General features: G+C 49.3%; 1 protein-coding gene and 1 non-coding gene across 4 annotated transcripts in view; one reads left to right on the top strand and one right to left on the bottom strand.

Moving 5' to 3' along the window:
• The window catches only part of ERGIC1 (endoplasmic reticulum-golgi intermediate compartment 1), a 114,379-nt gene that overhangs the window by 30,874 nt on the left and 67,057 nt on the right, over positions 1-16,448 (top strand). Inside the window, exon 1 of one of the 3 annotated variants that reach the window (XM_005221420.2) lies at positions 3,125-3,171. Coding sequence (XP_005221477.1) covers positions 3,140-3,171 — 32 coding nt within the window. The 5' untranslated portion in view covers positions 3,125-3,139. 3 annotated transcript variants of the gene reach the window in all.
• TRNAG-CCC (transfer RNA glycine (anticodon CCC)) lies at positions 1,364-1,436 on the bottom strand. Its single transcript has one exon. It is a non-coding gene; the product is annotated as a tRNA-Gly (tRNA).

Below are 16,448 nucleotides of genomic sequence, written 5' to 3' on the forward strand. Positions count from 1 at the left end.
GCTGGCTGGCCTTGACTTTGCTCTTCCTTAAGGGTCTCTGATTCTTCTCTCCTGAGCTCTGTCACCCCTTACTCAGCAGAGGGTGTGTCCTTTAGTGACGCCCATTGATGTCAGGCTGTAGAAAGCCACGGTAGGACTCCACAGATTTCAGAAGATTTTAGCAGGTTTTATTAAATTTATACCATTCCCGGGACATTTTGACACCTTTTGCCATATCTACCTCTACCCATACTGTTACAAACTTTCTATTTTATTTATGTGGACTTACTTTAAAGATTTAAACAGATGAGTTAAAAACAAAAGGTAAGACCAACATCATCTGCTGTGAATGCGAAGTATCCATAAAATTCAAAGACGTGAATTTCAAAGAAAATTCGGCTGTTGCTGGTGGAAAGTTCAAAGCCTGAAGCCTGCTCTTGGATTTATTAAAAAGTGAGATTATGCGGTGTTAAAAAGATCCACGGACCCAAAGTGAGATTCTCTCCTAGTCTCGTTCAGGAGATTGGTGGAGAAGCGGAGTGCGGGGAGCTCCCTCACCGGGTGGTTTGCTGCCCTGTCTCGGTTCCACCTAAAACCATCTCACGCTCCCCTGGAGCCACCTCGCTCTTCCTGAAGGGCAGACACCCGGCCGAGCTGGCCACACCGTCAGGGTGTGCAGCCATGAGACCTCTTTCTTCCAGCCCCAGGGATTCAGGTCTGAGCATGAGTGCTCACGTCTGAAGCCATCTGCTCTGACCAGCTGTCCCTCATCTGCCCTCAGTGTCAGAGCATGTTGGCTTTAAAAAAAAAAGCAAACATCTGACTTTCTTGGAGATACTAGAATTATTCTCATATTACATTATTGTTCCTGTTTGATTCCAAGAACCAAGCTTTGTCATGTTGAGGTGGTACCTGCTGTGTCACAGAGCTGTGTGGAGTTCAGTGGAACAGGGCTCTTAATCACTTTTGACATCTACCCTATGTAAGAAATACAGTTTATAAGGACTTCCCTGGCATTCCAGTGGTTAAGACTGACGAGGGGACGAGGGTTCAATCCCTGGTTGGAGAACTGAGATCCCACATGTTGCAAGGCACTGCCAAGAAAAAGAAAGGCATTCTGTATCGAAGCCCAGTGGACAACATGTGAAACCTCAGCACGGCAGTGATTCCTTTATACAGGCAGTGCAGAAAGATGCCTTTTACTTTATTTTGTGTGCATGCTCAGTCACTTCAGTCCTGTCCAATTCTGCGATGGTGTGGACTGTAGCCCTCCAGGCTCAAGGCTCCAGCCCTCCAATTTTTAAATATTGTAGCATTTTTTAAAAATTGTATTTGTTTATTTGGCTGCACCAGATCCTTATTAGTTTTGGCATGTGGGGTCTAGTTCCCTGGCCAGGAATCGAACCCGGGCCCCCTGCATTGGGAGTGTGGAGTCTTAGCCACTGGACCACCAGGGAAGTCCCATGTAATATTTTTTAAAATGCTGGTCATAGCCCACTAAGTTGATTTCTCAGCTCCCTGTAAGAGTTGCTCAGTCGTGTCCGACTTTGCAACCCCATGGATTGCAGGCCAGAATACTGCAGTGGGTAGCTGTTCCCTTCTCCAGGGGATCTTCCCAGCCCAGGGATTGAACCCAGGTCTCCCACATTGCAGGCAGATTCTTCACCAGCTGAGCCACAAGGGAAGCCTAAGAATACTGGAGTGGGTAGCCTGTCCCTTCTCCAGCGTATCTTCCCAGCCCAGGAGTTGAACTGGGGTCTCCTGCATTGCAGGCGGATTCTTTACCAACTGAGCTATCAGGAAAGCCCACAAAAGTGAAAATGAAAGTTGCTCAGTTGTGTCCGACTCTTTGCGACCCCATGGACTGCAGGCCAGAATACTGGAGTGGGTAGCCTTTCCTTTCTCCCTGGGATCTTCCCAACCCAGGGATCAAACCCAGGTCTCCTACATTGCAGGTGGATTCTTTATCAGCTGAGCCACCAGGGAAGCCCCTCAATTCCCTAGTCAGTCTCAACTTGGAGTTGGTAAAACATTGCTCTGGAGGGCGAAAGCATGACCCATAGTAACGGGCCCCATTTTTTTTGAGTGCCTGGTATGTGCCCAGAACAGTGCTGAGCACTATCTCATTTAATCCTGACCATGTTTGCTCATCAGATCACTGAGTCTCAGAGAGGCGCGTCACTCAGCCCAGCTCACACAGCGAGTAAGGGCAGAATCAGGATTCCCACCTGGTTGCCCACGTCCTTTGGGCTTGGGAACACTTCCCCTGTGTATCTGCCTTTTGTACCTTTTTCAGATGGTCCGCAGAGGAGGTATGGGTGGATGTGTAAATGACGGAATCAAACATCAAGTTGGTATGGAAAGAAACTCAAAAAGAATCTCTTTAATTTTTACGCTAAGCCCATGTGGGGGTTCAATGGCCAATTATTTGATGTTCTTTCTTCTTAACTTTTAACTTCTTAGCTTTTTGATTACTTTTTAAATTGAAGTATAGCTCACCGTAAAGCGTATAGCTCAATGGCTTTTTATGTACATATGCCCACCCCCAGATCCAGACATAAAACATTGCCCGCTCCCGAGAGGGCTCTGTCACGTCCCATCCTGGTCAAGACCCCAACCAAAAGGGGACCCTTCTCCTGGCTTCCCTCGCCATGGGTTAGTTTTGTCCATCCTTCAAGGTCACAGAAATAGAACCCTGTGGTGTGTGGGTGCCGGCCTTCTTTCTTTCAGTCTGTGGGGTTCATGCGTGTTGTGTGCGTCAGTCATTCACTTTTGTGTTGTAGCATCTGATTTCTTTTTTGGTACCTGTAAGCTTTTTTTAGAACTTTTCATACACTATATTGGGCACATCAAATAGCATAGAGACTCTACCTATCTCCCATTTCCATCTTTGACGCACCCTCTCCACCCCACCGCTATCCCAGGATAACTACTCTCCCAGATGTGGTATTGATCCTTCCTGCATGGCTTGGCAAAGCTTTACTGTTTGTGTATGAAGATTCTTAATGGGTCTTTCATTTACGCGTGTGCGCATGTGCGCACATACTTTTTTTCTTTTTTGCATTGCTGAGCCCAGATAAAAAATATTTTAAAAATGTTCCAAGTCCTTCTGGAATTCAGAACCTCAGCTCTGTGCTATTGAGGTCAAGAGAGCCTGGGCATGGTCCAGAAGGAAAGGCCAGGCAGGGAGAGGTAAGCAGAGGGCAGAGTGGGGATGGGAGCCTGGGGCAGGAGAAGAGGGGGGTGGGCACTCCCTGCCATGTGAAGCAGCTGCAACCTTGGGGCCTGGGACCCTCCCTTCTGTCTCATTCTGGACCCATAGGGACCTCACTGTGCCCCTCTTTCTTTTTCAAAAAAATGTTTGGCCAGACCCCACGGCACGTGGGACCTAGTTCCCCCACCATGACTGAACCCATGTCCCCTTCATTGGAAGGTGGAGTTGTCCGCAGGGAAGTCCCACTGTGCTCTTCTTTCTGACCTGATTTCCTGGGTCCAGCGGTCCCATCTCTGCTGAGACCGCCCTCCCAGGGATTTGGTGAGGAGAGAATGAGATTCTCCTTTGGGAAGAAGAAAAGGCTTGTGGTCTTCTCTACCTTGCGCCCTGATGCCTGGTAGTAATAGGTGCAATGGTGAGCACTCACTCATGGGGCTAGGCGCTGTGCTAAATTAGCACTTTCCATGTGTTAACATGTGGACCGCCTCAGAGCCACGCAGGGAGGGGGGCATTGCTTGACAAACTGGGAAACTGAGGCACGAGGGGGTGGGGCAAATTCCCAAGGCCACTCCCAGCAAGTGGAGAATGTGGACTCACAGAGAAAGGCCAGCCCCTCTGGGACTGTGCACCCCACAGCCTCGGCTCTTCTACGGTGGGGAGGCCTTTTCCTGGTACTCATCTCCTCTGTGACTACACATTTGTTACAGACCTCTGCTTGACTGGCTTCAGGCAGGCAGGGGCTCCCTTTGTTTGGTTCACACTGGGTCTTGAGGTCCTAGCTCAGCCTCCAGCACAGAGTAGATGCTGCTGACAGCTGCAGAATGGATGCTGAGTGAATGAATGAATGGGAAGCCGTGCAGGAACAGAGCTGGGGAACTGTGAGGTGGATTCTGCACATGCCAGTCTTGCCTCTGGGCTTTGGGGAATCTGAGAGCCAGGGGTCTGGGTGCAGCTCCACGGTGCCCGAGCAGCACCACCTTGACCTTCCTCATTTGGAACATGGGGCTGGTGACAGTCCCTCCCTCCCAGGGTCACCGACACCGCACGGTTAGGTGTGCGGCATCACAGGCCATTCTGGGTGCATGTCGGGCAGCTGCGTCTCCCAGGCAGGTGGGTCCTGGGTAGACAAAAGATCAGGGTGATTTCGTGGGAGAGGAGTCCTGGCGCAGGCCCTGCAGTCGCATGGAACTTGCATGCACATGTGAGCTGTTTGATGGGTGCTGTCCTGTAACTGACCCTGTGTCCCCGTCCTGCCCCTCAGAAAGTGCAGGAACACTGCCTGGCTTTGGCCACTGCCTCTGAATTTCAGCCCTCTGCTGTCATTCGCTACCAAGAAGACAGCCAGCCAGCGAGGCTGCATAGGACTTACCACCCCCATTCCTGGCTGACGTCTGCTCCGTCCTGGCTGGGCAGGACAGCAGTTGCCTCTCCCCACAGGCACCCTGCTTTGAAGTCGCTCCTTCTGGTCCTAGTACTAACCAGCAGGCTTGCATCTCCATCCTCTAATACACCACTCTTTGCCTTGTCTGCGTCAGGAGCTCAGCCAGGCTGTTAACAGAAAATGCGGGATCTCTCCCTCATAGCATTGAACTCACCTTTTGTGATTGCCTATTGGGTGCTAAGGGCTCTTTCTGCATTCCAGTTAGCGGTCCCATTTGTTTCTCAACATCACACTAGAGTCAGGGTGTAATCCACAGGAGTTCAGAGAGGTCCGGCTAGTTGCTTAAACAGAGTCAGCATTAGAATGCCAGCTGGTGTGAGACAGAAGCCAGGGGTGTCTCCACTCGCCTTCAAGCAACCCGTGCCCCCCCACCCCGCCATGCTGCTCTGCAGAGAGAAGGCAAGAGTAAGCCCACGAGGGGCAATGACAGCCGCACCATTGTGGTGGTTTCATCAGTGATGAAAATTGCAGCTGACGTCTGTCATCTGCCGTGTGCTTGCTCCCTGCTGTGAACTGTCTTCAGTGCCTTACATGTCCTTCCGCTTACAGTCCTTACTCCCATGAGATCGTCAGTAATTTTATTCCCATTTTGCAGATGAAAAACACTGAAAGCTCAGGGGAAATTTTGTCCAAAGGCACACAGCTAATGAATGAGGCAGTAGAGCCCCTGGCTTTGCGGACCCACACCTCAGGGGTTGAAAAACCAGGAATGCTGTGGTTTACCCAGACACTGGATTATTATTCAGCACTAGAAAGAAATGATCCACCAAGCCATGAAAGGACATAGATGCTGCTGCTGCTGCTGCTGCTAAGTAGCTTCAGTCGTGTCTGACTCTGTGCGACCCCACAGATGGCAGCCCACCAGGCTCCCCCATCCCTGGGATTCTCCAGGCAAGAACAACGGAGTGGGTTGCCATTTCCTTCTCCAGTACATGAAAGTGAAAAGTGAAAGTGAAGTCGCTCAGTCGTGTCTGACTCTTAGCAACCTCATGGACTGCAGCCTACCATCCATCCATAGGATTTTCCAGGCAAGAGTACTGGAGTGGGGTGCCATTGCCTTCTCCGGGACATAGATGGGGGAAACTTAAATGCATATTGCTCAGCGAAAGAAGCCAATCTGAAAAGGTTATATACCTATGTAATCCAACTGTATGACATTCCGGAAAAGGCAAGAGTGTAGAAAAAAGAAAAAGGCAACAGTGGTTGCCTGAGGTGGTGGGGAGAGGGAGGGATTCTGTTATTCAGGCAAAGTAAGAGGATTTGTATAGTAAGCAGAACTTCTCTGCATGATACTGTGATGGTGCATGTATGTCATTTTCCATTTGTCAAAATCCATAGAGTGTTCAATGCCAAGAGTGAACCCTAATGCAGACTGTGGACTCTGGGTGATAATGGCGTGTCAATGCAGGTACCTGCATTGTAACCAATGCCCCACTCTGTGGGAGAGGTTGATAATGGGAGAGGCTCTATAGGTGTGGAAGCAGGGGACATGTGGACAAAATCTCTGTGCCTGCTGCTCCATTTTCCTGCGAACCTAAACCTGCTCTAAGCAGTGGTCTAGTTTTTAAAAAAGTAAACAGATACACAATGCACATGATGTTTGAGCCACTGCTAGCCTGACCTCCAGGCCGTGTTCTTCCAACCGCCCTCAGCAGTGATATGAGTGGGGTGGGTTGTAGAGTGTGGGGGCGTCCCTGGGTTACCTGTGAGATGGCAGGCATGCCAAGGGACTGTGCCTGGGGATGGACTGATCCTCCCGCTTGGGGAGGAGGAAGGAGGAGGTGAGGGAGGTGATAACCACATTCTTTGGTCTTCATTCCCTGGGACAGTGTGTGCTCAGGGAGGCTGGCCTTGCCCCTGCCAGGGCATTGCAAAACTCAAGTTCAGTTGAATCAGTGTCCTTTGGAAAAGTACATTCTGCTCAGGAGCCAAGTAAAACTGAAGGTCTTGCAGCCAGCACACTGGAGTCGAGCGCTGTGACTCACGCTGAGTGGGAGGGAGGCGGGCCGAACTCAAGGCAGGCCTCGGCTCCCAGGTGGGCCCAGGCTCGCTCTGGTGCCAGGCCTCTCTGCCAGCTCAAGGCCCTCAGCTGGGGCAGTGTGCGTGCTCTGGGGAGCATCGTCATGTGGCTTCGTCAGGGCTCAGACCCCCTTGCTGGTTAGAAAGGGTCCCGACAGAGCTATGGAGAAAATGAATCACTGTTAAAATCAGATTTTCTTATTAGCTTGCATTATTGACTTAGAGATGACTCCTCTCTAAGGTAAGCCTTTGGTAGATGTAGGGGCACCCTGGTGTCATGGGAAGAGCCCCAGATAGGATTCGCAGGTAGTTCTCATTTGTGACATTAGGGAATTCAGTGTTGCTTCCTGAACCTGCGTTTTTCTAACGTTAAAATGGTCTGAACTAAATCACTTTGTTGAATACCCAGGAAGCTTGTCACCAGTGCCCCCAGTTCCTCGGCCTTGGCAGACATTGCGAATCCATCCCAGCACACATGCACCACATCCAGTCCCAGCTGTTGCATCTGGGCAGCCACTAGAATCGATGCCTGAGAAGCCCTGGTTTGGCCACGCAGGGACTCGTGGTCTCAGTGTCCTAGCTCTAAGCGTCCAACTCCTGCTGCCCTCTCGCTATCTTTTCAGTCCTGCTGTGTATTCTGTAACAAAAATACTTCAAGATTGAAGGCCAAGTTCACCAACAGTCCCCGGGCTGAATCTGAGCCATAGGAATGTTTTCTTTGATGTGCATATTATTTTATTTAAAAAACAAAAAGCAAATTAAAAAACCCTGGAAATCCCAGTTGCCATCATATTTATTGTATTTATTTTTATTTTGGAGTTAGCTAGGTCTTCACTGCCGCACGGCTTTTTCCTGGTTGCAGAGGGCAGGATCTGCCCTGTAGTTGCGGTACAGAGGCTTCCCACTGCTGTGGCTTCTCTGTGGACATGGGCTCTGGAGCGCGTGAGCGTCAGTACTGGGCACATGGGCTTAGTTGCGCCACAGCATATGGAGGCTTCCTGGACCAGGAAGAGAACCTGTGCCTCCTGCACTGGCCGGTGGATTCTCTACCACTGATCCCCACCATCATGTTCAAATTGGTAATTTCATGTAAGACCCCAGATTTCTTTCTGGTTTCCTCTGATCTGGCTGCCCTTCTTCTGGCCACAGGCCGAGCTAGGAGGCTTTCTCCCCTCTTTAGGTGGGCTGTGGATCCTCTGGTTGCCACAGGCTCCACCGGCCCACCTCTCTCATCCAGTACCTGCCCAGCCTTGGTGGGCGTTTTCCACTGGGGAGCATATAATGCCTCGTTGCCCCTCCTTGGGCGCTGCGAGCAACTCGGGGATCAGTGTCTGGGCCCATTTGGGATGCTTGCTGTTTCCTGGATCATTTTCAAAGGGAAGAGTGTTCTCTCTCCGTGAATAATCACCCCCTGGTGAAGTGGTTTTAAATTTTTATTTTCCCATGTGGGCTTTTCTGAAAGCGAGGGCTCAGCTAAGCCGTGTGCTGGTGAGGGAAGCGCAGGTGGAGGCAGATGGGGAAATGGGGAGTGGGGAGGAGGCCCCCTGCCCGCCCACTGCCAGTCACGCACCCCGCTGCCTCCCGTAGGTCTCCTCTGTGATGTCTCATTGCTGGGGGCTGGTTAGGAAGCCACGAAGTTCTCTGAGGAGAGTCGCCTGCACATTTCAGGTGAGCTCTTGGCCCAGAAAGACCACCAGTCTTTTGAGACTCGGTGGATCTCTTATTGCTTAAAAATTATGCTCCCCACTCACGTGCCGGTACTGAGGCCCCCACAGTGTGTAAGACCAGCTCCTGCCCTTGAAGAGTTCGTATCTGTGAAAATAAGACGACACCAGTGTATTTTTTTAATGGATATGATGCTGCACTATAAAGGACAGAGGAAAAACGAGTGATAATAAAGTAACATAGGTTTGGTTTCTTACTGTTTTTGTATTCCCTAGTTGTATTTTTTAGATTCCGCACGTTGAATGACAGTAGGCACTGTCTCCTTCTCTAGCTGACTTATTTCCGTTAGTGTGGTACCTCAGGTCCATCCCTGTTGTCGCAAATGGCAAACCTTCATACTTTGTCATGACTGAGTTGTAGTCCTTTGTGTGTATATATCCCGTAAAGAATCCGCCTGGAACGCGGGAGACCTGGGTTCGATCCCTGGGTTGGGAAGATCCCCTGGAGAAGGGAACTGCTACCCACTCCAGTATTCTGGCCTGGAGAATTCCATGGACAAAGGAGCCTGGCAGGCTACGGTCCACGGGGTCACAAAGAGTCGGACATGGCTGAGCTTCTTTCACTTCACTTCACTTCGTGTGTGTGTGTGTGTATATCTATATATCCTTGGATAAATGGATATATACATATATAAGTGTGTGTATATATATATCCTTTATCCATTCACCTGTGGATGGAAGACACCAACAGTAGTAATGAGACAGAGTTAGCTGTGTTGTTCATTCATGATTGCACACACATGATGTGCCACACATGTATGACACACACATGTATGACACACACATGTATATTGTGTGCCGAATGATGAGAGAGAGCAGCTCAGGGGCCGTGGCAGCTGGAATAGGGTGCCTCAGCCAGCCTGATGCTGATTGGAGATGGCTTCTCAGAGGAAAGGGTGTGTGAGCTCAGTTTTAAGGAACTACCTGGGGCCTCTGACTTCATCTTCCATTCCAGCTGTATCTGCCTCCTTGCCATTTGGGAAACCTGCCAGATATGTTCCCTGCCTCAGGGACTTTGCACTTACCATCCCTTCAGCCTGGAGCTCTCACCTCTGGACAGCCAGATGGCTGCTGTCCCACTTGAATGAGATATCTGTGTGCATGTCACCTTGTCAGATGAGCCTTCTCTTACACCCACCTAAAGCAGCACCCACACGACATTCTGTTTCCCTAGCATGGCTTATTTTTCTGCATGGCACTGGCATATATGAGTTCATTATTGTTTGTGTCCCCTGGGATGTGAGCTAAGTGAAGGCAGAGAGTTTTATGTCTTGACCGCTGTTGTACTCCTAACACCAAGAACAGTGCTCTGTCCACAGTGGGCACTCGGCAATGGAGCGGAGTTGAGCTGGCAGAGAGAGGGATGCTGCAGATGAGAGCACAGTCTGTAGAAGGGACAGAGCTGGGCAGCAGGAGCCTTTCTGAAACCAAGAGTGGGGTCATGGGGTGAGGGGCCGATAATAGAGAGGCAGGGGTGGTGAGCCCACAACAAGTCTTGTGAAGACCCTGACTGCCGTTATTTTCCTGCTTGTAACCTGTTTATTATGGAATAACTGAAAAGTACCAGGATATGCCCAAGGGACCCTAAGCAAGCTCTCCCCCAGGCAAACAGGGGAATACTTTGATCTCTTTCCTGTGTCTTTTTGCCTGGGACTATCTGAACATCCCACCTTTTCACTTGTGAGCCAGACCTCTTTTCCTAAAGCACACAGCCACTCCCAAGCTTGGCGCCGTAACTTCATGTTTGGACAGATGGAGACACAAACCTCGGCCTTGCCACTTGCTGAGTGCGTGACCTCGGGCATCCAGAGCCGTGACCCTTGGCCAGAGCTGTCACTCTGTCCGGGGCTTCTCTCTCCCCACTGCCCTGGCCTCGTGTCCGCTCGTCTTCTTGCACTCAGGGACCCAGCCCAAAACTCAGCCTCTCGGCCCAGTCTTTTCTGAGCCTCAGTTCCTTTTCCTGTGAAAGTGGGGGCGAACCTCATTTTGAGACATTGAATGGTTTTGAGGCTGCGTTGGGGAGATGTGAGCTAAGAGACTGGCTCATGGGAGGTGCTCAGTGCATGCTCTTTCCCCTCCCATGACACCAGCTTTTTCTCTGTGATACTTCCTTGCCTGCGAATCTCTTCAAACCTTAATCCTGTCCTAGGCTTCTACCCCAGGACCAGCCAGAACTCAGCCTTCACTTCCCCAGTAGCTGAACTGTTGTCCAAAAGGAGGTCTCATGGCTGAGTGATTCTGAATCCCCCGAGCAGGTGGAGGTCAAAGGGCATTTGGGGTCCCTTGAAGGGGGCCCCTTCCACAGGTGTCTTGGCACAGTTGTCTTTCCCCCCAGTTCACTCCTAAACTTAAAAACCCCAATGCCAATGTTTTCTTCCTTTTAAATCTCTGTAGAAGGCCGTGCCCTGGCGGGGAGCCATGGCCATGAGAATCTAATCCCCGAATAGCTCCTGCTGCTCAGCATTTAAAGGCCGTCTGTATTTTTATCCGATGATGGGTCACTTCTAAAAAACTCCGCTCAGGTCCTGCCCCTCTAAGAATACATTTCCATTTATAGCGTCTGCGCTCGGGATGTTGTCGTGTCCTGGTGTGGAGCCGCCGGCTGCGTCCTGTTTCCAGTGATCTGGAAACACGCTGGGGGCCGTAGCTGTTTCCCCCAGCCCTGGCCCTCGTTCCATGGCCTGGACACATGGGAAGCTGACTCCCAGCCAAGCCCTGGCTGCCTGACGGCCTCGGGCCCAACATCAGGCCTTTCCTGTTGCTGGGGGAGCGTGGGCTCCTCGGGCTGTTGCTGGGCAGGGGAGGTCAGGGGGGTGAGGGACCCCTGTCCTGCTGTGCTCTGCTGGGGCCTCAGTGGCACCTCCCTGCAGTCTGTAGCTCCTCGGCACCCTTCCTCCTTCCCTCGCTCACCAAGTGCCCCCAGCCTGCTGTCGGCGCCAGGCTGTGCACAGATGGCCAAGGCCCCCAGCAGCTAGCATCGAGCTATGGGGAGGCCACAGAGGGTCAGTGTACAGCCTCCAACACTGACCCTGCTTCCTGCTGGCTGTGTGAGCTTCAGCCAGTGGCTAAGCCTCTCTGAGTGTCAGTTTCTACATTGGTTGATGGTACCTTGTGGGTGAGGGGGGAGGGGTTCAGTGGGATAAAGTAGGTCAAGGGTCTCAAGTAGTGCTTGGCCCACAGGGTAGGACCGGGAAATGCCAGTCCCTTTGCCTGTCCCTCTGTTGACCCGTGGTAATTCAGATGGGTACAAGCAGAATGTCTTAGGAAATACATTTGAAGTTGGAAATAAACATACGACTTAGACGTTAGCAGTCCTTGCACACCAAATGTCTCTTAAACTGCAGGTTTTTTGGCCATGCGACTCCTTGCCCTCCCCACCCCTGTGCTGGTTTAGTCCATTCTGCAGCAGAGCCCTGGAATCTGCACATTTAACCAGCCTCCTAGCGGGTTCTGAGGCAGTTCCATGGACCAGACTGAGAAACACTGCCTCCTTCATCCATTGCAAAGCACTTCTGTAGACCTACCGTGTGCTGGGTGCTTCTCTGGGCCCTGGGCATATAGTGGCAGGCAGGCTCCTGTTAGTGATGGAGTGGAGCAGTGAGCAGATACACATAACACAAGGTGGTGATTGCAAGTGTGGTGAAAAAACAGGCAGCAGAGTAAGGAGTGTGCAGAGTGCTGTGTTTTATTTGGTCGCCGGGACAGGTCTTTGAGGAGGTGACATTTGAATATAGACCTAGAAGAAGTGAAGGAGCAAGACAGGAAAAGATCTGAGGGAAAAACATCCCAGATACAAGAACTCAAGGGCAAAGGGTCTGAGATGAAAGCCCACTTGCCTGACTGTTCAAGGAACACAACACTACTGTGTTAGGATTTAGAGCTAATGCTGCTAAACATAAATTATAAGACCGGTGCCCCCTCCTTGCTATGTGTGAGTGTTATCCTCCCCTGATGAGCCTGGATCCAGGAGACAGGTAAGGGCATTGCCTAGCACAGTGAGGCCTCCGTCTTTTTGCTGATAGACCATCTAAAATACTCTGAGAATTCCTGGATGGTCGTCTTCCTCGTCAGTTGACTTGACTTTATTGCTCATCGTGGTGGCCCAGAACAGCACAGCTTACCACTTCTCAGATGTTTGGGAACCCGGAATACACAGGCTGTGTTCTTTTCTGATTCTTTGGAAAGAATCAGGGATCCTTATGTATGACACAAGATGTTAGACGTCTTGAAACACATCCTTCGCGTGTTTCATTGTGAGTGTCTGCAGATGTGCGTGTTTGGGCTCCATGACCCCTAAGGGAAGTTCCTCCTACCTTTTTTCAGATCGTAAGAGCAGGTTTTGTGTGAGGAGCTGCTGATTTCTGTTCTGTTTTGTTCCACGTCGAGTGTAAGAGGCAGGTGTGATGCCTCTGGGAACGGGGAAGCTCCTTGGGCGTTACCATGTGAGCGCCACAAGGATGGGGCCACTTCTGTCTTGTTGACTTTCTCCTGTCTCTCTTGAGCTTGGCACAGTAAATTAAGTCATAAGTTGAGGGTGGGAATTAAAAGAGAGGGGGCCTGAACACAGATGCTGGGGGTATACCTGGATATCGGGCAGGAGAAGGAAAAGGAACAGACAGAGAAGATGCTGAAGTGAGGATGCCATGGTGCTTCAGGCTGCCAAGAGAAGGGCGTGATCGGAGAGGGCAAGGGCAGTCAGCTGGATTGGTGCAGAGGCAGCACTGAGCGGAGCCAGTGGCATCTGGCCCGTCGTGACTCTTGGGTGATCTTAGCTACGGCAGGAAGAGAGAGTGGGTGAGGGGGGCAGGCTGCTACAGGATAAGGATCAGATGGAAGGTGAAGTGTGAGGTTATTCTAGGCGAGCCATTGAGAATGTACGGCATCGCACTGAGAGAGAGGTACAGAATAATGGGTTTTCTTTTTTTTTTTTTAAATACTAAGATCGGTCATTGGGTTCAGGTGATGGTAGCTGATCTGTCTGTTATGAAATTTAGGTAATAAATCCCTAAATCCAACATCTCATCAGAGGATGCACAGTGATGGTTTTTCCAATTCTATTAGTTCTTCCACATTATTCTTTGAATTTATTCTGTAAAATAGGACTTTGTCCTCATCAGCTATTTGGTTTCCTAGAAATACATTGTGTATACCAAACAAAAAAAAACCCAGAATACATGCTTTGCCATTATTTACCAATTTTCAGAATAATGACTTGTGTCTTCAAAGGTATCTAAAGAGGCTTTTTGTTTGTTTGTTTTTTGAAGTATTTTTATGAACTCATAGATTGCTTACTGTATTTGATGTGTTTCAGTCATGGCTATCATGAAAAAATTTTTTCTATTAATAGTTTTACTGAGGTATAATTGACATACAATAAACTTCACTTACGTAAAGTGTACAGTTTGAGCAAATTGATATATGCATACACCCGTGAGATGGACTCATACCACAATTGGTTTCATTGAGAATCATCCATATTGTTGCTTGTGTCAATGTTATTGCTTTTTGCTGCTGATAATATCCCATTGTGTGGATGTGCCATCTATCCATTTGCCTGTTGATAGATATTTGGGTTGTTTCCAGTTTGTGACTATTACAAATTAAGCTTCTATGAATATTCATATACGTGTCTTTGGGAATATACTTCCGTTTCTCTTGGGTAAATGCCTGGAATTTACCCAGGCATTTAGGAGTGGGATGGCTAGATCATATGGTAAGTATATATTTAACATTTTCAGAAACTGCCAAACTCTACTCCCTAATGGTTGTACTGTGCATTTCACCGGCAGTGTCAGAGAGTTCCAGTTGCTCCGTGTCCTCACCAACACTTGGTGTGACCAGTCTTTACAGTTTCAGCCATTCTGATAGGTATAGGCTGGTGTCTCTGTGGTTTTAATTGATATTTCCCCGGTAACTCTGATATTAGCATCGTTTTGTTTGGTTATTCACCATCAGTGAATCTCTGGTGAAATGCCTCTTTAAATGTTCAAATTTTTGCCCATAGTTTTAATGGGTTGTTTGTTTTCTTATTCCTGCGTTTTGAGTTCTTTATTTGGAATATAAATCCTTTCACAGATATGTGATTCACACATATTTTTCCTATGAGCTTATCTTTTCATTCTTTTAATAATGCCTTTTGAAGCGTGGAGGTTTTTCATCTTGATGAGGCCTTATTTACATTTTTTTTCTTTTATAGATCATGCTTTTGGTGTCTTATCTAAAGTCTTCGCCTAACCTAAGAGTGCTAAGATTTTCTCCCATGTTTTCTTTGTAACGTTTATAGTAAGTCTTGAAGTCAGAGTCAACTTTGTTCTTTTTCATCGTTGTTTTGCCTCTTGTAAGTCCGGTGATTTCTGTATGAATCTTAGAATCAATTTGCCAAATTCTACAAAAATGCCTGCTGGAATTTTTTTCTTGGAATTGAGTTGATTCCATATCAATTTGGGGAGAAATGCCGTCTTAACAATATTGAGTCTTCTGACCCTTTAACACAGTATATTACGCTATTTATTTACATCTTTAATTTTCTCAGCAGTATTTCATTGTGTTCATTCAGTATGTGGGTCTTGCACTTCTTTTGTCATATTTATCCCAAATATTTAATATATTTTATGCATCTCCTAAGAATAATAGAAGCAACCATTTTTTGTTAGCTTTTGGTTACAGCTTCTATTGTTTCTTTTTAAAGATAATAAGCAAGGATGTCGGTTTATTTTTATCACCAGCCTCCACCTTATGGATGGTTTGTAGTTTATGAACTGGTCCCACTGGATGGACATTTGAACGGTCTCCAGTTGTTTGCTGTGACAGACGGTGTAACGGTGAACCTGTGCCTATGTAATTTTATATTTTCACCTGGAATTTACTGAATGCCATTAATGGGCCAAGCCCTGCATGACCCACGGGAGATTCAAGAACAAATCTGACTGTCCCAGCTCAGCAGGAGCAGAAGACCCTGCAGCCACCTCGGAGCTGTGCCAAGAATGTATATGCCCTCAGAGCCCAAGGAAGATGGGTTGGGGGGGTGTTGGCGCCTTGAGAGGTGCCTTCTGGAAGCTCAGCTGTCAGATTTATCCCTCTTTTTCTTTGGCTAGGGCCTGGTGGTCAGAGAGGATATTCTGAGACAGGAGACATCACAGCTGGAGGCAGTTGGCACTAGGACGCCACCCTGCAGATAGGTAACCTCCACGTGGGCACTGAGATTGAGGGAGAGAGCCACAGTGGGCGGGCTGTGGATCTGTGTGTGTTTTAGTACTGCATACACAGAGCATCATCACCCAGCCATCCCGCACACACAGGCCTCTACCCCTCCTGTTCCCAGCCTGTTGCAGCCAGGCATGGGTTGCAGTGGACAGAGCAGAGGTCCTGGAGCCAGGCTGCAGCAGTTTGAATCCTGGCCCGGAATCTGGGGCCAGGAGAACGGGGAGAATGCTGGTGTCCACTGACCAGGGCTGTACAAAGGACGTGAGCTAATGCAGGCACAAGCCAAGGCCAGGTGCACAGCGATCGTCAAAACGGGGACGGTGGCAGCGTCGGTGTGACGGCTCTTGCTATTGTTATTCCCTGCTAAGCTCCTCCAGTGGGGCTGGAGAGGCAGACTTTTTCCCCTTCCTTTTGCCAGAGGGAGGTGTGGTGTGTGAGCTCAGAGTGGTATATAGTTTGAATGTCAAGGACAGGATCTGCGGACTGGCAGTCAGAGTGGTGAGAATGATTCTAGATGTCATTAGAACCAATGCTCGCACAGTTCTCTCCCACCGTGCTCAGCTCTGCTGTGTCCACGTACCTCTGTGTGCCCTTCAGCACACACATGGGGCACGCACATGCCAGTGGTTCTCAGTAAGGTGGAGGAGATGACTAAGTGAACCAATAAGCAGTTTTCACCCAGCTCCCTGAGCCTCACTGAGGGCTCTGATGAGCTGGTGGGCAAGGGTGAGCAGCCAAAGAACCCACTAAAAGCCTTGCTGCCTATTTTTGGGACTAGTGACCCACCACTTCCAATGACTTGCTCCTAAGTGGCATCTAATTTCATTAGGCCATGGAAACAGTGACATCACGAGCGCCTGCCTGGTGA

This window comes from Bos taurus, chromosome 20 (genome assembly GCF_002263795.3).
Source record: "Bos taurus isolate L1 Dominette 01449 registration number 42190680 breed Hereford chromosome 20, ARS-UCD2.0, whole genome shotgun sequence".
Lineage (NCBI taxonomy): Eukaryota > Metazoa > Chordata > Mammalia > Artiodactyla > Bovidae > Bos > Bos taurus.